General features: G+C 35.4%; 2 protein-coding genes across 2 annotated transcripts in view; both read right to left on the bottom strand.

Annotated features, from left to right (window-relative positions):
* The window catches only part of LOC113520278 (IDLSRF-like peptide), a 144,214-nt gene that overhangs the window by 119,722 nt on the left and 1,958 nt on the right, over positions 1-22,534 (bottom strand). The window lies entirely within an intron of this gene.
* Positions 14,177-17,800, bottom strand: LOC128201340 (uncharacterized). The gene is made up of 2 exons (XM_052898028.1): positions 16,834-17,800; positions 14,177-16,309 (listed from the first exon to the last, which is right to left on the bottom strand). Exon 2 carries the CDS (start codon positions 16,302-16,304, stop codon positions 14,433-14,435), a length of 1,872 nt encoding a protein of 623 aa, XP_052753988.1. The 5' UTR covers positions 16,305-16,309; positions 16,834-17,800; the 3' UTR covers positions 14,177-14,432.

The following is a 22,534-nucleotide window of genomic DNA, read 5'->3' as shown; positions in this document are numbered from 1 at the left end:
TATTGAGGTGGTTTTGCCAGTAGTTGCCATGCTTGGCAAGCAGATTGGCAAGTGCAGTTAGACTTTGGAGATGTTTTAAGAGGGACGTTTCTGCGCATATCTAGCCCTCCTTTAGTCGCCTATTACAACATCCACGGGAAAGGAAGGGGTAGCTTATTCTATGCCGGGACCACACGTCGATTTTTTAATGATGCAACCGCCCAATTCAACTGAGAAAAACGGGCAAGAAATTCCTTTTATAAACAAATGTTGAATTTTACGAAGTATGATTACAAACTACAAAATATTATAAGGTCATACAAAATTGTGTATATTATACATATAAATAAAGCTAAGTAACATTATTTCTCAAAACAGCTGTATTTTTATATACATATGTTCATATTTATATACATATGTTCATATGTATATACATATGTATTTTTATGTACATATGCCACATAACTCCGTTATTTATAAACCGATTAGAAATTTTTTTTTGTACTAAGTCTCCCTCTAGTAAATAAATATCATGTTCCAAGAAAAACCGCTTTCAATTCTGAGTATGAGTGTACAAGAGTGAAAAAAGTAATGAACTATAAAAAACTCATTAAAATCTGTCCAGAATTGGCGTACAGTTCACGTAATATAAATACCAAAAATACAATGAAATTTAAAGGAAACCTGTTAAGTCGTATAAAATAAATCAATGGTGAATTTATGGGAGCATGCTCCTTTTAAAGTCGTTTAAAAGGACAATGGTGAATTTATGTGCAATTCTCCCCTGAACACTTTTGAATCCAACGTGCTACTTTGCATCTGAGAGTGATACTATCGCTGTGTCTCAGATTAATTTGGTTTGTTAATGGCCTCCAGAAATATAAATTAACTAAATTAACGCATAAATATTACGTCAACATTTTAGTACTTACGTATAAACGAGCAGGACTATAGATATAGGACGCTGGTGGGAAGAAATTTTTTTAGATAGATACTCTTTATTGTTTCCTCCAAAAGATTACAATAGTAAACTTATTATAAATATAAATAATTACAAGAAATAATCACAACGAGAAAACAACGGGCGACCTTATCGCTAAGAGCGATCTCTTCCAGACAACCTTTGGATGGAGAGGAGTAATTAAATAAACAATTTGGTGGGAGGCACGATGAAAAATTTTGTTAGTTCTAAATATGGGAGATGTGATACATTTTACTTACTTTATATTAGTGTAAGCGATAGGTCCCCTCATATTAGTTTTTCTGAAACATCTCCCATGTACACAGATCGTCTATTTACAATTTTTTTATTGATATGTACACGGGACGTTTATATCCAAAAATTAGCACACAGGATATTTTATGTATTGATTCACATAGGATACAGCCAGTAAAGGATATATTCGACTTCATAACCATTAGAAATAAACAATATTGTATATAGAATTATTAAGTATATTCGACATAATTAGTATTCTCTTCGATATTTCTAATTTTATATTCCATATTCAAATTGTACAAATTGACTTAACACTCTTGACGTAATTCCATACCCGTTTCATTAATTTTAATACGAAACAATCAATATGGCTGACACAATTAATTCAAATACGTCATATTATTCCGTTATCGTTAATAATTAATTTGTGAAACACCATATTACGTAGCTAAATATCATGCAAATTCCAAATACAAATATAAAATATCCGCTACGTGACATTTCACAGTAATAGATCCATGCCCCTGATATGCCAACTAGCACACGCTCTGTCTAAACCAGCTTTTATACAACTTGAGAGCGTCATACTTTAGCTTACAGAAGCATATATTTTTTTTACAACACAGCAGGCAAACGAGCATGCGGCTCACCTGATGGTAAGTGACTACCGCCGTCCATGATCACCCGCAACACCAACGACACTGCAAGTGTGCTGCCGGTCTTTTATTATTATATGATTTTATTATTAATATGACATGATATGTATGATGTATGTTGACCAAATAGGCGACGTGCTGAAGAAGGGCCAAATTAAAAGTACCCGTTTGAATCGAAGCATTTGGCGTTCCATTGTTTCTGCCTACCTTAATGGGAGACAGTCGTGACAGATATGTATGTATGTATGTATGTATGTATGTATGATATGTATGAATTTGTTTATTGTAAATTTATTTATTTATTGAAAAAATTATTAGCAACTTTATTAAAAAAAACTATATTCATACAAATTATATGCTTAACATTAACTAAATATGGAATTGTCTATAACTAGTACACTTCATTGATATTCGTAATTCTGAAGTGTGGACTTCAGAATAGCGTTCGGTTTGAAGGGTGGGATATGGCGTGAATTTACTGGGTACAGAGAAATAACACCTAAGTCCTCTGGAATGGCAACGCATGAGGTGTATAATGGGCGAAACAGTATACTCTGTTATGTCCATGGTACTGCTCATGTCTATAGGCGACGGTTACAACTTTCCATCAGCTGGGTCGCCAGCTTGTTTGCCATTTTAAGTTGTATAAAAAAAGGTACAAAGCCATTATATTTAGCCCTTGGCAGTATTGATTTGCATAATGTACCTGCATGCTTAATATTGGTATTGAATAATTTAATAAGATCAAACCCTATGCACCTGTGACCTCTAACCTCTACCGGTGTTAAGGTCATCGACTTCTTTATATATTACTTCTTTATTTTAATATCTATAATTTAGAATCCGTACTAATATTATTTAATGAGAAATTTTTTTATTTGTTAACTTCTGGAGTGTTAAAGGTTTAATTAATCATTATGAAATTTGTATCTAGTTACTATATGGCATGAAGAGGGATACATATTTATTTAAATAAGTGAACATATCCTGATCGTGTAACGAACGTATTATATACAGTTCCATACTAAACTTTCTATCTATCGGTTTAAAATTAAAGTTATATAATACTTTAGCGAGTAGTCCAGACATAGAATGGACTAACCTTTCCTTTTCCGTGTGTGTCTAAGTAACTAAGGAAATTTAATAGTAGAGGGATGGGCAGCAGCGTCTCTCTTAATACAGTAACAAAGCCTAACTACGGTTGCCAATCCACTTGCCAAGCTTGACAACAACTGGCAACTCCTCAATGAAAGGTCAATTGGGGAGGTCTATGTCCAGTAGTGGACAGTCAACAGCTAATATGATGATGATATTAATAATTTGAATAAAATAGGAAGATATAAAATTTAAAAAAGATAGTCTAGGTACTTGAAATTTTACTCGCGTGTTTCTACTATTGTGAAGATTTAAAAGTTGCTGTACTTGGCAATTTTCCAGCCATATATTTTAACCTTCAAATTGGAATATAGCACGCAAGCGAGCGGTTTGATTGTAGAAATAAAGGTGGCAAAATTCGTACAAACCTATGTAGATGACTGTACAAAATTCATCTTTCTTATTTTTTTTTTTTATTTAGCCGTATGGTCCCGTCATAGAATAGGTCATCCCTTCCTTTCCTGTGGGTGTCGTAAGAACCGACTAAGGGACGGCGAGAGATGGGCAGCAGCATCCCTCTTAAAATATCTCCCAAGCCTAATTGCCAAACCGCTTGCCAAGCGTGGTAACTACTGGCAAAACCCCCCAAATGAGAGGCTTATAATTATAGGCAGAAGGCTGATATGATGATGATATGATGAATTTTTTCATTGTTTTTTAGACTGAGACTCCTAGACTGAGCTGAGCTTGTACTAAGGAATATCCTTAGTACAAGCTCAGCTCAGTCTAGGAGCAGATAATTTTGAATTTCTTCATAATACCTAAAATAACAAATAAGGGAATAACCTTCCTGATGGAAAGTGGTAACCGTTGCTTATAGACATGAACAGTACCATGGACATTATAAAATGCCCTGTAATGTCTATTATTTGTCCATAATTTAACTGCCATATCCTGCCATTCATTCATAGTCATTCATCAGAATTGTTTTACGATGGAAAAAATGTAAAACAATGTGTAATGGATGACTGTGATAGAGCTGACAAAGGTACCAATGCAGACGACCTTTCTACAAAGTCTCCATCTAGTTAGCTCTGGAAATAAACTCATAAATAGTTTATTTATAACGACTAATCCTTTTCTTTAACATTTAGAAAGGCCTATCTAAATAATTTATTAACCGCAGACAGACTGAAATAGTCCGTGAGTAACTTTGACTCAAACAAACTAGTCGGCCCGATCAATAGTCTATTTACGTACACTGTCTAGAACTTAACCCCAATACACTTATGTAACAACATACAACACATTTTTACTGAATTAGGTATTATTTTGCGGAAGATCATATCACTGATTGGTCGATTAGAATTATTTTGTTTAATTCCGCTACCGTTAGTATGTTAAATTAGTATTGGCTGTTGCACGCGTACTAACGGTAGCGGAATTAAACAAAATTATTTTAATCAATTAATCAATATACAATTCCGTCATCTATATTTACTAATGTTATAACATTTATATGTGTAGGAGAGTTTGTTTGTTACCTTATAGCGCTTTATCAGGTAAATTTTGTATATACAGCAAACATATCTTGATCACGTAAACAAAGTCGCCGGTATAATCTAGTATTAGCTAGTTATAACCACAAGAATTTAAGGTATGAGTATTATTTTATATATTAACTACATAAGAACACTTTAAAAATTATCTATCATTTAAAGTAAAGAGAAAAAAAAGAAAAGAACGCTTACGGTGGAGGGATAGCAGCGTCCCTCTTAAAACATCACCACAAGTCAAGTTGTAGTTGTTAACGAACCTGCTAAACGTAGCAACCCCAAAACCGCCCCTTATGAAGGAAGCTATGTTCAGCAGTGGACAGTTAATAGCTGATAGAACATGCTGAGACAATTCGCTAAAAACTAACGAAATGACTTGTCCGGTAGTATGAATTTGTATTACATTAGATCAGTGATTCTCAACCTTTTTTTTGTTGCGAAACATATTTAACGATTTCAAAATTTGGCGGCACACAAAGAAAAAGATAAAAATTATTTACTTACTATAACACACTGCATAAAAAGTTTATGACAAAAATTTTAAATATTTGCAAAATTTGGCGGCACACTTTTAAAATTTGGCGGCACACAAACTTTTGTGCTGTGACGCGGCACATGCCGCGTCATAGCGGTTGAAAAGCACTGCATTAGATTATATTAAACTTATAATCCACATTTGTTTCGAACGAGTGTAATTTATTTAACAATATGAATACTTCAAATAATACATTGTTTTTTTTAAATACAAGATATATGTACAAGTCGAATGTAATGCTAGAAGCATTCACTCCCAGTCAACCTTAGGGAAGTGTTAGAATGCTCGAATGTGGTACTAGTATTAATTGATATACATACTAAAATTTATATACATATACAAATAAACATATGTGCATATATCTATTTATCCTATTTCAAAGCTGCCCTTTTGTCGGTGGAGCTCTTGCCACTCACTACGATTTGCAGCGAGTCTCTTCACTTCTTGATACGACACGATACCAACTATCCTTGATCTGCCTGATGTATGATGTATGTGTGCCTTGGTTTCCCTCTTCCCCTCCTTCCTTCTATGCTATTTTCTATTATAATGTTCATAAATTCGTCGTGTCGCATTATGTGCCCTAACATTTTAATATATATTATTAATAAATATACTTACATTTATACAAGACAATATACACGAAGATAAGAATCATAGATAATATTTACTGCTCGGGAAAAGTATAAAAGTGAGCATGAACCTTTTTTTGAATGACAGTTTAGACGGAAGTCTCTTGATGGTGGCACGGAGCGCTTTCCAGAGTCGTGAATAATGTAAAACAATAGAATTATTTATATAGATACCTACACTAAAGTTAAATTAGAATGTATTTTATACAAAAATCTTTTGTAAAACTTCTCAAAATAACAGTGAAAACCGTATCAAAATCAATTTCGTAGTTTAGAAGAAGTGAATGGAAAGACAGATACAAACGGCGACTTCGTTTTATATAATTAGAGATTAAAATGAACAGAGAGATATTTACCAATTGATAGTACCTGCATAATTATTATGTCTTTTAATAACATAATGAAAAAACTATTATAATTTTTTTTATTATTCGTAACGAATAAGACGAGAACCAAAAGACAGTAAGAGGTCACTTTTCTTTTACTACACGATTCAATAAAAAGTTTTTTTTTTTGGGCAAATAAAGGCTGAGCTACAAAAACATTCTTTATATTTACCTAATTAAATTAGGTGTTTTTTGCCAAAGTCCATATCACGGCTAATTGATTAGAATTATTTAACTTAATTCCTCTACCGTTGGTATACGTTCAACTGCTAATATGTGAGGAATGATAGCTATTATTCAGAGCCCAGACTGCGACAACACTGAACGAATGTACGAGCAATATTAGGGTCCGAGCAGCGATCGTTTAATTAATTATCTAGTGATTCTTCGACTAGATGTGAAACATGTGCCTCAACATGCTTGTAGACTGAATAAGAATCAGAGATTGATTAATAATGGAAAGGTCGTAGAGCTTCTACTAAAACTCGTAGTAATCAATTCTCAAATGTTGACAGTCATACGCATACTAACGATAACGGAATTAAACAAAATAATTTAAATTAATTAACCAGCAATAACATTGAATTCAGTCACTGAAACACTTATTTAAATTCTTCAGGTAGGCATATATCTCATACTTAGATTGTATAGATAGTGTTACAAATGTTTCGCCAAATCAGGTAAGTTTTTTTCTATGCGTACATGAATACAGTTACCGTAATGTATATTTATTACTTATTATGTAGGAGAAATTACATTATAAGCTTATATTAAAAAATAATAACATTACAAATTTTTTAATAATAATATATTTGAAAGCATATTATAAAAAGTGGATAAAGGTCTGTAATGATGTTTATTTTTACTGATTACTTCGATTTATATGTAAATACAGATATAAAATATGTTTTCATTTTATCAAATCATTTAAAATGACTACCGTTTTAATTAATACTTATATATTATTTATACTTGTATTAATAATATTTGTACATTAAATTGTAATTAAATTGTTTCCAATTCAAATTTAAGAATCGACCTGATCTGGGAAATTTTTAATCCAATTACTTGCAACACTGAAATGAAATGTAGTGGCGCGTTTTGTTTTGGTTTAAAAAATGTGTCAAATTGAGTCAGCCAAATGTCAATTAAGCTGAATAAATGTTGACACGTTTTTGACACTCAATACTTTACACATATATAATTTAAGATCTCATGAAGCATACTCATTTGACGATAGGAGTTGAAACAATCGCTTCGTACTTCTAGTTTAGCAGCAAAGCTTATGTAAAGCATTAGCCCAAATAATAATCTAATTGTAGCAAAGTAATAAACTAGTTACTATAAACACAAAGTGGATTTACGTCACAAAATGGACTTGCGTCAACGTAAAGTTGACTAAAACCCTAACGTCACTACGTAATTTACAGACTGCTTGTCTGCTCCACACTACATCTATCAAAATGTCCTGACGGTTGATCCTTCAAAGAAACGCCGTATTATGCCGGCTTAGGCCAATTTCACCCTTTAGACTTTTACGAAGAGGGCCATCCTCTGATAGGGATCTTTTAGATACATGACCTTTTTTGTACGTGAATAATGCATGAAGTGATAAGCAATTTGTAATAAAGTTCATACGCTCTGATTTCCAACGGTGTGTGTAAAGATACCGTAATAATTTATTTCTACGTTATACGATACTCTTTTTTTAATAGGTAGAAAATGGAATGGTATCTTCGTTTACACTACTAAATTTATACAAATAACAAATTTAGGTATACAAATAGAAAAATACATACATCACAATGCAAAAATCAGTTTTCTTAAATACATGTCGTATTCTACGCGAATTCTTACAAGAAGAATCCTCCTAATCGATAATTAATAAAAACCCTTAGACTCACTTGGTGCAATAAACCAGTAAGTCTAAGATAAAAAAAAAACCGAAACAAATGTTTCGAGAACGATGAATAAAAAACAAAAATTTAATAATAGTAGCATATGTACTCGCTAATGTTGAGAAAAAAAGGGATAAAAAACAAATAAACCTAATAAATTTACTGAAAAACACTGTGTACAGATGCTAGCTATGAACATGTGTGTTTTTCCAAAACACTGACATGTAAAATTTTAGTATTTATAGTAATTGTTTCAAATACTTACGTAAAAGTAAATCATTGATATATACTAGCCATTGTGCGGGATGATAAGTGAAGATGAAAAGGCGGCCTGCCTTTTAGTTAGTCCAGCCTAATGAATTTACTTGGAAATAATCACGATGGTTTCCAGGACGGACAGCAGGAGGCCGATTTAGAGGGTTATATTGCTAACTATAGGACTAATAATCGCATCACTATCTCCCCCCCCCCCTCGCAATGGGATTGTTAAACTTCATTACTAAAAAATCCAAAGTATTTGGAATCGAGAGAATATAGGCTATGTTTTTTGTCAATTAATATGCCTATAATTTTACTATTTTGTTATTTTTTTTTATACAACTTAGAATGGCAAACAAGCTGACGGCCCACCTGATGGAAAGTGGTAACCGTCGCCTATAGACACGAGCAGTATCATGGACCCCCCATGCGTTGCCATTCCTGAGGACTCAGATGTTATTCCTCTGTACCCAGTAAATTCACGCCATATCCCACCCTTCAAACCGAAACACAGCCATGCAAACACAACTGCTTCACGGTTGAAACACGAATGGGACAGAGGTACCCAAGCAATCGACTTTTGTACAAAGTCTCCCTCTGGTCTTCAACTTTGTCTGCATAATATAGTATAAGTAGCCTATATTTTTGTCAATTCTTACAGTGTATAACTACCAAATTTCAAGATTTTTGGTTGAGCTGTTAAGACGCCAAGATGCCAGAAACAAACAAACTCATTTTCGCATTTATTATATTAGTAAAAATAAGGACACTTAATATGATATTGTAAATTAAGTATATTGTCATAAAAGTAACTTCCCTTAAGAAAATTAATGAAAATATCAATAATATTTTGAATATTCACTTTGAAATTAATTTTGTTTAAGAAGTAAAACAAGCGATAATTTATTATGATACATTATGCAGGATATCCGTAAAGTACTAATTGTAAAATAAATATTTGACTCGACGTTAGATTACAAAGTTCTTTAACTAATGAGATTGAATTAAAAGAGATTAAGTCTTAAATGAAATCATCGAGGATTCGTTATTATATGTTTCGTAAATTCATAATTAAATAAAACGTTCTTTTATTAAAATCTTTTAAAATGTCCTTTGATTCTGTGTGTGTTGTCCAACATTACAAGAACAGACTTGTTTGTTAAGAATACTTATTCATTGGGAAGTAAGTCGAAAATCCAACAAAAATAAATTTTCACACCAACAAGAATTTGTACTTGAAACTTAGGCAGTTTACTTAGGTAGTTACAAGTATTATGGTTTTATAATTGTTTTCAAATTTACATAATGACTTATTAATTTCAGCCATTAAATATAAACTGTTGATCATAGGTCTCCACACACTACTCTGAGAGACGGTTCCGAGTTACCTGTATTTACTGACGACCTAAAGAAAATTTAAAAGTAATCAGTAATATATGAATAACTAGCTGTTTCTGCGGCTTTACTCGCGAGAATCAATACGTAATAAGTATCTTTAAACGCTTGGTTTATGGAACGAATGATTGCGTACAGTGCGGTTTCATAAGAATTTTCTTCCGAGAGTGCTCAGGCTGTGGAATGAGCCGCGGAGATTTTCTCTAGAGACTATAGTATCGGGTTCTTCAAGAAGGGTATATTAAGATTTCTTCAAGGTCGGAAACGCGCACGTGACACCCCTAATGTTGCAGTGACCGTTTACCATCAGACAGACTGAATGCTTGTTTGCCATCTTTGTAGTATAAAAAAGTCCTGCGTGCTAAGTTAGAATATAACGTACTCGTATACCAAATTCCATTCGAATCTGTTCTATAGTTTTTGAGTGAAAAAGTAATAAATATCAGTACATTGTATTGCATTCCTTAATATTTTAATTAATTTTATTTTCTTATTATATAATTTCGTAATATTTAAATGCTAAAAAAAATTTTAAAATTAAATCATTGTAATTTTTGTTTTCAATATTTGCACGCTTGACCTAAGTAGATTTTGTAAGGTACTTTTAATTTATAAGATCAAATATTTTATACCTAAAATCATTGTAAATAAAGTTATTATTATTATTACATCCATTCATCTTTATAAACTTTCGGGATATATGTTTTACTCCGCAGAAATGCGACTTTAACCGTGACCTCATCGAAACATTATCATTACACACCCACCAATAAACGAAGAGATCTTTCGTGTTTACCTATAGTTATGTTTGCCAACTAGGGGTTATTTGCGCAGCAAAGAAAAACGGTAGATTCAATCTTCATAATACAAGGATATGTATAGGATAACAAGAGAGTAAATCTAAAATTCCAAGCTGAAGTTCCATCCCGACAATATGGATCAGTGGTGGTCCTCCACCGTGTATAACCATAGACACTTTTTTCCATCTACAACCAAAGTTTGGAAGCTCTCAGCAGCAGTATTTTCGAACATTTGAACAGATACAACACTTAAACCTTCAAAGAGCAAATTTCTTTCCAAAATGCCGGTAACATACCTGCAATTTCTCTGAAGTTGCAGGTACACATTAGCTGCAGTAATCACTCGCTATCAGGTGAGCCGTATGCACGTTTGTCTCCCTTTATTTAAAAAAAAAGACTGCAAAGAAATTGCAACAATAGATTTAGAATTAGTGATATAATCGCGTAATAATTACAAGAATGGAAAACCTCTTTCTTTTGGAAATTCTTAAAAAATAAACACTCACAAATTAATCAATAAGATCGTGTACTAAATTCTAGTTCCATCATCAGATTCTATTCACAATTCGTCAGCCATTTACCCATCCAGATCAATACAAGAAGTTCAAACTTTGTGGGTCTTAACTTGAAATTATCTTTTTGATGTCACGATAAACTCAACTTGTCAATACCGTAATATTGCAGGACCATTGAGTCCATATATATGTACGAAATATCCATCAATTTCGATAACGGAAAGTGGGTCAAAATACGCCGGGAAGATTTGACCCAGAGATCCGTATAACTTGCTACGACACGTAGCACTATCTATACGGTATTTATGATCCAAATAAAGAGTATATATATATATATATATATATATATATATATATATATATATATATATATATATATATATATATATATATATGTGTGTGTGTGTGTGTGTGTGTGTGTGTGTGTGTGTATATGTGTATAGTGCAAATATACACGTAATAGTTCCTTAATTTCAAATTATCTTTATTAATATATACTCGTTTACAAGTACCTTTTAAATGTTATTTTATATGAATCTACATTATGTGTAGTTAACATTATGTGTATTTATTTAAATATACTATGGCTAAATTTACATAGACATTAAAAAGCCCGTGCATGATCAATTATCACAATGCAGATTTGACATTTAAGTAATCGTTTAGTGTGTGTGGCATTGTTCAATAAGTACTTTTTAATAACAGTTTTAAATTTATTAAAAGATAAATCCTAAATATTTTCGGTATGTTATTGTAACATTTAATGCCCTTTGTAACTCTTTTCTTTTCCAAACCGGGGTAAACAAGTATGCGGCTCACCTGATGGTATGTGACTACCGCCGCTCATGATCACCCACAACACCAACGGCATTGCAGGTGTGCTGTCGGCCTTTTTAAAAGGCTACCACAAAGGCTAACACAAAATTTGCAATATGTACTTACAGTCAATTTTTTGTGAACAAAATTATAATTTTTAAAATTCTAAAATGAAATTGTACTATTCAGGTATGGAACCTGAAGACTTATAAGTTTATTACTTAATACAAATGTCAAGAGGTTTATTAAAATGTTGTTTCTATCTTTTAATTTAATTTTCTACATTACTATACAGTATACTCTGTTATATCCATGGTACTACTCATGTCTATAGGCGACGGTTACCACTTTCCATCAGGTGGGCCGTCAGCTTGTTTGCCATTCTAAGAGGGATTTCGTAGCTAATAAACAATCATAATATCATCATTAACTGTTGACTTCTGAACATAGGCCTCTCCCTTGGGGGTCTTTTCGGTAGTTACCATGCTTAGCCGGCGAGTTAGCAACCTCATTTAGCCTTTGATGATGTTTTAAGAGAGTCACTGCTACCTATCTCTCCACCACTAAGTTCCCCTAGTTACCACTTACGATACCCATGGGAAAGGAAGAGGTGGCCTGTTCTATACCGGGATAACGAGCTTAAATTAATTTATAAATTAATTAATATATAATTAATTAGTAAGTAATATACTAGTATATTTATTCTTCACGCCACATAATTAAAGAAATTAAATAAATAAATAAACAGAAATTGTATCCCAGGAAAAACGGACTTCAATTTTGACGAAACCAGTCATTTTGATATAAAAACTAAACTACCGCATCGATTTCAATAAAGTTTTCATGAGACCAATCTGTAAGTATATATTTTCAGATAAAAAAAAAGAATTTTCCAAATCGGTTTAGAACTGAAGAAGTTATGAATATATTAAAAAATACAACCGAATTGAGAACCTCCTTTTTTCGAAGTCGGTTAAAAATTATTACTTATAAGTTGTGATGAGAAATAAATCATTATCTATCTATCTATCTATCTATCACTGCGATAAATAGTCGATACATATCACGACTCTATCGTAATACCTTTTAATCCAATAAGAAAGCTTTCTGGCACTTTATTCGACCGTTAGATTCGTGGTCAGCGTAATAATGATTGGTCCATAAATGGATTGTAACTGTCGATGTTCCATTATCCGACGAAAGTTTTTATGAAGCAACTATCTAGAAGAGATATGTGGCGATATACTTCTGTTCTTTACTTTTCCACCTAATGGTTATCTGATAGAAAATACTGTATGGCATTAAGCTTGTTATTTGTACAAATATTATCGTGCAATAAAGAATTTTTTATGCAACGTAGAATGACAAACAAGCTAGCGGCCCACCTGATGGAAAGTGGTGACCGTCGCCTATAGACATGAGCAGTACCATGGACATAACAGAGCATACTGTTTTCCCATGATACCTCCCATGCGTTAGCATTCCTGAGGACTCAGCTATTATTCCTATGTACCATTTTAATAAATAAATATAGCACAATGATCTATTAATGTTCCTTTCTTTAGCCCGAGTTTTTCTCTTAATAAAATATCCGCCACTAGCAACTCGTCCCAGGCTTGTATGGTTTTTTTTTTTAAATATTACCCATATTTCTAGCTAATAATGTTGAGTAAACGGCTCACTTGATAGTAAGTGACTACCGCCGCCCACGATCACACGCGAGGCATACCAGGTGTGTTGCCAGCGCACTAAAAAGGAATATGCTATTTTCTTGAACGTTATAATGTCGTATCGATTCAGAAATATAGCTGCTGGAATTTGATTCCAAAACGTGACTGTGCGTGGAAGAAGATGCTTTGAAAAACGCGCGTTGGAGGATAGTGTGATGTAATGTAACATTCTGTAGGTGAAAGAATTTTAAAAATCTATATATCTTTCAATTTATCCATTCCATACAAAAATATATAGATGTGTTATTTTACAGCTCAAAAATAACAATAGACACAGATAAGCACGAAAAGAAATAAAAAGTATAAAAAAAAAAAAAAATACATATAATTTTCACTTCGCTTTTATCATTTCGCTATTACATTAGCTAAACTTGGTAGGTATAGACAGGCTAGCATCTTAGTCGTTGGATTCATAAAAATATAATATAAAAAAATATTAACTTTTATTATATGAAAACAAAAAAATATAAATATAAAAATAAACCGCAGATTATTGTGGCGCAGATATGGCGGCTTTTCTTGTACGAACATTTTAAATATAGATTTAATTAAATTTATAAATATACTTGTTGTTTAAAAATCTTTCTACATATATATATATTCTCAGTAGCTTAGTATATATTTTAGGTGGTAGAGCCACGCTGTAATACTATATGGTATTGCAGCATGAATGGGCCGGCTCGACCGGGGAAGTACCACACCTAGAGATGGGCAATCCACCTGGGTGGGTTTAAAGTCTGGTGGGTAAAAACCGGGTGTTTTGGGTTTATTGGGTTTAAACCCCATAAACACCCAAATTTTTGGGTGTTTATGATTTTGTACTTCATCATCGTCATCTCAGCCGCAAGACGTCCACTATACTGGACATAGACAATATTATTATGCAGCCTACAGAATAAAAAACTTTTAATTTGATTTTGAGTTTATTAAGAAAGAGATGAAAGTAAAATGTAAAACTACAGTCAATCACTGTCAGATTCAGAGTTATTACAAGCGATGAATTGTATAGGTTCGATAGGCTCTATTTCGTCTAAACTGTTATGTTCATTTACTTGCTCAATGAAAGCTTCTAAGGTATTTTCTTCATTAAACTGAATGTCCTCGCATTCAGCTTTATGTTTAAGATTCCAGTTATAACAAATGAATGAAATTTTTTCAGTTCTTTCAGTTGTAAGTCGATTTCTTTTGTTATTATGTATGTAGCCTTGGATACTAAAGGAACGCTCAGTGGCTGCCGAAGTACAGGGAGCTGATAGAATACGAATCGCTACTTTGCTTAACTCAGTGGAACCACAAATACCTTTCCACCATATTAGGGGCTCAATGCTATCTAATGAGCTCCATACAAATCCTCTGGCCCAAAAGTTTTCTTTAGCTTTATAACACGCCAAATCTGCCATTACATTTGACAAACTTAAGTGTTGGCTTAAATTGTAGATAAACTCCATACCCTTAAGTTCTTCCTCTTGAGTAAGTTCGACTCCTAGAGTCCTGGGGTCTAGAATATATGCTGCAAAATGTATTGGCCTCATTGCCATATTGCATCTTGAAGATACTGACGTTAGAATCTGCTGTTTGCTTTCTTCGCTCAATGTCGAAATCTCATTTAATGCAAAACGTATCTTAGCTTGTACATCTCTAAATGTAATGTATGTGCGATGCAAACGATTCTGGTCGCTCTCTAAGTAAAATATGCTTTCAGTGACTGGTTCCAAAATACTTATACATTCCCCTGTCTTCGTCCAGAAATCATCACTTAGAATTAAATCTTTAATATCTCTTGAAATTACCACATCTTCTCTAACTGTTAATATTTGCAAAGCTATCTTATTTGCTTTCAAACTTTTTAACGAAGTAACATGACTTCCCCATCTTGTAGCACAAGGCAATTTTAGTGTTTGTGTAGAATCTTCACCCTGCCTTGATTTTATCAACAAGGAACTTAATCGTTGACTCCTTTTAACAGTTTTTATTATATTTATGGCTTGCATAATAAACACAGTTACTTCTTGTATCTTTACAATATCTTGGCACAACAAGTTAAGGATATGTGCACAGCAACCGAGAGGAACAACATGTGGATATTTGAGTTTTGTTAATTCGAATGCCTTTTGTATATTTCTAGCGTTATCGCCAATAAGTACAAGAAAGTTATTTGCTCCATACACTTTCATTACTTTTTCAACTTCTTGGCTAAGGTATTCACTAGTGTGAGGATTACTTTCTGTATTCAAACTTTTAACGTATGCAGGTTGAGGTTTTGATATAAGAAAGTTTATTATTCCTTCATTTCTTAAATTAGACCAGCCATCGCACTGAAGGTGTAAGTAACTACAAGCATTTAGTTCCTCATTTAACTCAAAACGCATTTCTCTATATATTTTATCTAAGTATTTTGTCGCTAAAGCTTTACGTGAAGGTATTTTAAATTTTGGTTGCAATTTTTCGAAAAATTGTATCCATAAAGGATGTTGCACCATCGATAATGGCGTCCCTGTTACAAATATAGCTCTCGCTAATTCTGTTTTTATATGATCATCGGTGTCTTGAAACTCAGCATTTATTGTAGTGTTAGCAGACGACGAGGGGCTTATAAAAGAATCATTTGTCTCTATCTCTGACAGTCCAGACATTTTGGTTTTGGACGAGCTATCTTTTATAAGTTTCATAGAGTCTTTTAATGTTTCTGGAGATTTTGGACAAGTGATAAGATGTTGAAGCATTTTGGCAGCATTACTGAATTTGTAGACCTTATTACAAAGCTTGCAAGAAACAGACTTGTTTGGGAAAGTACGGTAGTGCTCCCATATGCGTAAATCTTTAGGTCTCCCCATTGAACCTAAAAAAATGAACGATGATTAGTTGGTCTGACGAAAATTCAACAATAGAGTGCCTATTTTTTTACAATGATTATTTCTTGTTATTTACAATAAATTTATTAAAAAAATAATAAAATAAATACAAAAAACCTTTGTAAAATTACATCTCCTCGGAGGATTAAACGCAGACGCTAGTTTATTATCGTATTGTTCTGTATTTTTCTCAGCAACTTCTTTAATTCGATTAGGTACTTACGCATATTATGTTAAAAATAAATATCTAGTACACATCTTAGGCTATCCACCATTATTATCCAATGACGACTCTCAGCTAACTATGCACTATCATCCAAAATAAACGTGTATGGAAAATTTTATCCCAGTCGGTTGAGGATTGAGGATAATTGCATCAACATACGAACATACCTACATACTTTTATTTACATAACGCAAGCTAAATAAAAGCTTGTAATAATACATCTAATTTTAAGTTAAAATTGTTAAGTGATCATGATATAATTGTATCATTCAAAAATCCACTTACCTTTAATTATTTCTTGTTAAGTATAAATATTATTTCAAATCTGCTCCCTTAATATGCACTTTTTTACTGCTTTTCCTACCTAACACGTTACCAGGAAGTCACGTTACCAGAGTCAGAGTAATAGTGAACACGTTTGACAGTGATTGTCGTCGCCTCATATTCAGCGTCGACGAATAGGGGAATCCCCAGTCATAATGTATTGCATGCGTGGCGGTCTTACTTCAAATCCATAAACAAAGAGATAATTACAGAACTCGATACTAGATGGCGCTGTTTTTGTTTGAAGAAAGTTTGCGGGCTAAAATACATAGAATTTCATCAATGACTTCCACAAAGAACAACATTTCTGTTTTTTCTAAGTCCGTATCTCTTCCGTATATTTCATAAGATATAAGCTTGGGCTACATTGTTATGCAACGTGATTTTGTCGCTGTCTTGCTAGCAGGGTTGACAGATATACGATTTAAATCGTACTCATACTATTATTTGTCTATTTTTTAATGTACGATCGTAAAGATTATGATCGTAATTCGCACAAAAACATACGACTTTTTGGTTACCTGGCAACATTTTTATTATGAAACGAACATGCTCACATCATCAGTCACATGCAACAATTTATTGGGGATTTCCCCTTCACATCTGGCAGTCCTGCTTGCTAGAATATAGGTAAGTCAGCCACAGTTACTGACGATCGATATTTAAAGGGTATTGTTTTTGTGCTAAATATTTCATAAAAACGTTATTTAATACTTTGTGGATTATTAATTTAGTTGATAATCACTGGAAGTAAAATGGATGCTAATTTGAGAGATCAAGATCTTCGTATAAAACAGTTAATAAAAGAAAATCTACGTAAGTACTCTTTTTATACCTAGGTAGGTAAGGTATAATAAACACAAAAGGTACTTAGATCGCGTGTGTTCGAAGCATTTATTCTAATAAATTTAATTTAAAATTGTAGAAAGAAAAAAATGTCTGCCAAGCCGTAGCCGAAGCCGATCTCCAAATATATTTGGCGATAGTGAGACCCAGTGTCCAGATGATTTACCCAGCGTCGTCGCAACAAAGAAAAAAAACGAGGATAAAGTAAAAGAAAATTTACTGAAAGAAGAAACAAACTGTTCTAAATGCTTAATTTATGGAGAAGAGGATAAAAGAAATGAGTATTTCGGACTGTTAGTGGCTCAAGAATTTAAATATATACGGCCATGTGTGCGAACGAGGTGTTATGAAGAAATTTTAAAGTATCTACGGGAAGCAAAAGGCCAACATGTTGATCAACTGCAACATGAAAACACTGAAAATTAATTACTTTCATTTTATTATATATAGATTTTTAAAATTTCCTGAAATATTATTAGTTAACGTTTTATTTAATATTGTAGAATTGATCAATACAATTTATAAAAATAATTTATTGGTATTACTTACATATTTTCAAAAAAATACGTAAAAACCTATTTTTTTGGGTGATTATGGGAGTTTATGGGTGTTTATTGGGTTTTTACCAAAGCACCGGGTTTAAACCCGGTGCTTTGCCCATCTGTAACCACACCCTCACAGAATACCGACGCTAAGTGGCCGCACTTTTAGTGCGACCACATTCCGTATGGTGAGTGAGGGAGTCCGGAGGCCCATCCTATACCCATCCCCTTCCTTATCCTAAAATCCTCCCCCAACTCCGTCCCCCCATCTTTCAATACCATGGCAGTGGAATTTAAAAAAAATAACGTACCCCAGGGAGGTACCAGCAGCCATGTTGCTGGAGAATCCTCCCTCGAGCAACCACGCTCGGGCTGCCCTGCGTATTCTGGGGGGGGCAAAATTCCGCTCTATGGGACCAAGGGCAAACAGAGCAAGACTTCTGCGGCATCCCCTTTGCTCAATGTGAGCCTCTGTAATATTAGGGGAATTCATTCAAACCTGAACGCTGTCCACCACCACCTAGAAACGGCGCGGCCGGCATTGCTCTTCCTCACGGAGACACAGATATCCCCTCCTAACGAAACATCATACCTGACCTACCCGGGGTATAAGCTTGAACATTGTTTTGTTTCGCGTGCCGGTGTATGTGCGTATGTCAGAGAGGATATCTGCTGTCGACGCCTTGGGACTCTTGAAGGTACGGACCTGTCCATTCTATGGCTGCGCGTAGATTGCAATGACCATCCCCGCATCTATGCGTGCCTATACAGGTCCCACAGCGGTAACACTGAAACCGACCAACTAATTGAGCACGTCCAAATGGCTACAGATTCCCTGCTTGAGCAGATTCCTTCCGCTGAAGTCGTGATTGTTGGCGACTTTAATGCCCACCATGCCGAATGGCTTGGTTCGCGTACAACCGACTATGCGGGAAGATCTGTTCATGACTTTGCTTTGGCTTATGGTCTGACACAGCTTGTTTCCTCGCCTACGCGAATCCCTGATGTGTTGGACCATTCACCTTCACTGCTGGACCTTCTGCTGACCACCCACCCAGACAACTATGTGATCTCCGTCGAAGCCCCGCTTGGATCGTCGGATCACTGTTTGGTGCGGAGCGAAGTGCCTCTTACGAGTCCGACTCCACCTCGTTCTACGGGTAGACGTCGCATTTGGCACTACAGGTCGGCAGATTGGGATGAGATGCGGATTTTTTCGCATCTTACCCATGGAGGCAGGTTTGCTTCACACTGGATGATCCCGACGCCATTGCCGATTCCATTGCTGATGTGGTGCTTCAGGGAATGGAATTATTTATTCCTAACTCTGTGGTGCCCGTCGGCGGGAAATCCCAGCCCTGGTATGGAGCCTCCTGTAGAACAGCATCTCGTCTGAAACAGGAGTGCTTCCTAACCTGGGCTAAAGGTGTGGCGTCGCGAGATCCTAACACCAGTGCTCTTAAAAAGAAGTATAACTCTGCCTCTAGGTCTTTCAAAAGAGTTATAGCCACAGCGAAGTCAGAGCATATTAGTAGAATTGGCAAGAGACTGGCTAGTTTGCCCTCTGGGACTCGAGCTTTCTGGTCTCTTGCCAAAGCTGCACAAGGGAATTTCTGTAAGTCATCCTTTCCACCTTTGCGCAGGGAGGATGACTCGTTGGCCCAGAACGCTAAAGAAAAGGCCGATCTTCTTGGATCCATCTTTGCGTCAAACTCGACATTGGATGACGGGGAGAAACCACCACCGACCATCACGTGTTGTAGGAGCTCTATGCCTGACATTAAATTCACGCATAGCTCAGTGCGTAGAGCACTTTTCTCCCTCGAAATCCATAAGTCGAGTGGGCCTGATGGTATTCCTCCAATTGTGCTTAGGACGTGCGCACCAGAGTTGGCTCCGGTTCTTACGCGTCTTTTTCGGCTTAGCTACTCATCGGGCATTGTCCCAAAGTTTTGGAAGACTGCTCTGGTGCATCCGATCCCTAAAAAGGGAGATCGCTCAGATCCAGCTAACTATAGGCCCATAGCTATCACTTCCTTATTCTCGAAGGTTATGGAATCCATCATTAACCGTCAACTGCTCCGGTACCTAGAAGAGCACCGGCTGATCTGCGATCGCCAGTATGGCTTTCGACAGGGACGTTCGGCCGGTGATCTTTTAGCTTACTTAACACACCGATGGGCAGTGGCAATCGAGAGTAAGGGAGAGGCCTTAGCAGTTAGTCTGGATATTGCGAAGGCCTTTGATCGGGTGTGGCATAGAGCGCTGCTTTCAAAGTTACCTTCATTTGGGTTGCCTGCGAGACTGTGCATTTGGGTCGCCAGTTTTCTCAAGGAACGTAGCATTAAGGTCGTAGTCGACGGTGCATGCTCTGATTTAAAACCTTTGAATGCTGGTGTCCCGCAAGGCTGTGTACTATCTCCGACTCTGTTTCTTCTGCATATCAATGATATGTTACAGATAAGTAATATTCATTGCTATGCGGACGACAGTACAGGAGATACATTATATACCGGTCATGCAAAGATCTCGCGGGCACATACCGATGAGTGCCGGAATAGACTTGTGTCTGAAATCGAAACTTCACTCCATCAAGTTTCGATCTGGGGTGAACAAAATCTTGTCCAATTTAACCCCAAAAAGACACAAGTCTGCGCGTTTACCGCAAAAAAGACGCCGTTTGTCGTATCTCCTCACTTTCAGGGCACTTCCCTTGATAAAAAGTCAAGTCTAGGAATTCTGGGCGTTGATATATCTTGCGACGTCCAGTTTTGCGGTCATCTGGAGGAGAAGGCTAAGATAGCTTCCAAAAAGTTAGGAGTGCTCAATAGGGTGAGACGATATTTCATGCCAGAACACCGCCTGAAATTATATAAAGCCCAAGTCAGGCCGCATATGGAATACTGTTCTCACCTGTGGGCAGGAGCGCCACAGTACCAACTCCTTCCGTTAGACCGCATTCAAAGTCGGGCGGCTCGAATTATCGATAGTCAACGCCTTACTGTCCGACTTGACCCATTGAAACTGCGCAGAGATGTTGCGTCTCTGTGCATCTTCTACCGAATTTATCATGGGGAGTGTTCTGAGGAATTGTTCGGATTGATACCTGCTGCTGATTTTCACCACCGTACAACCCGCCACAAACTAAAGTTTCATCCCAATCATCTGGACGAGTGGCGGTCTTCCACCGTGCGTTTTTCAAGGCACTTTCTTCCACGCACAACCATTCTTTGGAATCAACTTCCAGCAGCAGTATTTCCGAACCGATACGACAACATAACCTTCAAGAAAAGAGTATATTCCTTTTTAAAAGGCCGGCAGCACACCTGCAATGCCGCTGGTGTTGTGGGTGATCATGGGCGGCGGTAGTCACTTACCATCAGGTGAGCCGCATGCTCGTTTGCCCCCTGTGTTGTAAAAAAAAAAAAAAAAAAAATACGTTCGTAATAAACAGATTGTAGTTATAATTTATAACTATTTATTTATTTAAACTTTAATGCACAGTAAAATTCTATGTACATTTGGCGGACTTAACACCGGACGGTGTTCTCTACCGATCATCCATTGGGCAAACCGAGAAATAAATAGGCAATGCATTATTATTATATACTAGCGGCCCTCCCCGACGTCGCACGGGTGGACATTTTTAACACTTCCCTTCACTGCTCTGCTCCTATTGATCGTAGCGTGATGAAAAGTATACTATAACAAGCCCAGGTATATGAAGAATAATTGTACCAAGTTTCGTTAAAATACGTCGAGTAGTTTTTGTTTCTATAACGAACATACAGACAGACAGACAGAAAGACAGACAAAAATTTTACTGATTGCATTTTTGGCATCAGTATCGATCACTAATCACCCCCTGATAGTTATTTTGGAAATATATTTCATGTACAGAATTGACCTCTCTACAGATTTATTATAAGTATAGATTTTCACTGTAAGTTCTTACGGGGTATGAAGACAGAACGGAGTGAAAAATATTTCTATCATTTCTAATTACTTCAACCATTTTATATATAAAATTAAATTAAATATAAAAAGAATATTATTGTAATAACATCCTTACTTCTAATATTATATATTATATCACCAGAGGGAGACTGTACAAAAGTCGTTTGCTTAGGCACCTCTGTCCCATTAGTGTTTCTACCGTGAAGCAGTTGTTTGCATAGCTGTATTTCGGTTTGAAGGGTGAAATATGGCAGTGACTTTACAGGGTACAGAAGAATAACACCTGAGTCCTCAGGAATGGCAACGCATAGAAGATA

This window comes from Galleria mellonella, unplaced genomic scaffold, assembly GCF_026898425.1.
Source record: "Galleria mellonella isolate WM207_F2 unplaced genomic scaffold, CSIRO_AGI_GalMel_v1 utg40, whole genome shotgun sequence".
In the NCBI taxonomy this organism is placed as follows: Eukaryota; Metazoa; Arthropoda; class Insecta; order Lepidoptera; family Pyralidae; genus Galleria; species Galleria mellonella.
The sequence above is the reverse complement of the archived record's forward strand: the minus strand, read 5'-3'. Positions and strand labels throughout refer to the sequence as shown.

Excerpts from the sequence above, each read along its gene's own strand:
- LOC128201340 (XM_052898028.1), bottom strand. The coding sequence starts at position 16,304 with ATGGGGAGACCTAAAGATTTACGCATATGGGAGCACTACCGTACTTTC.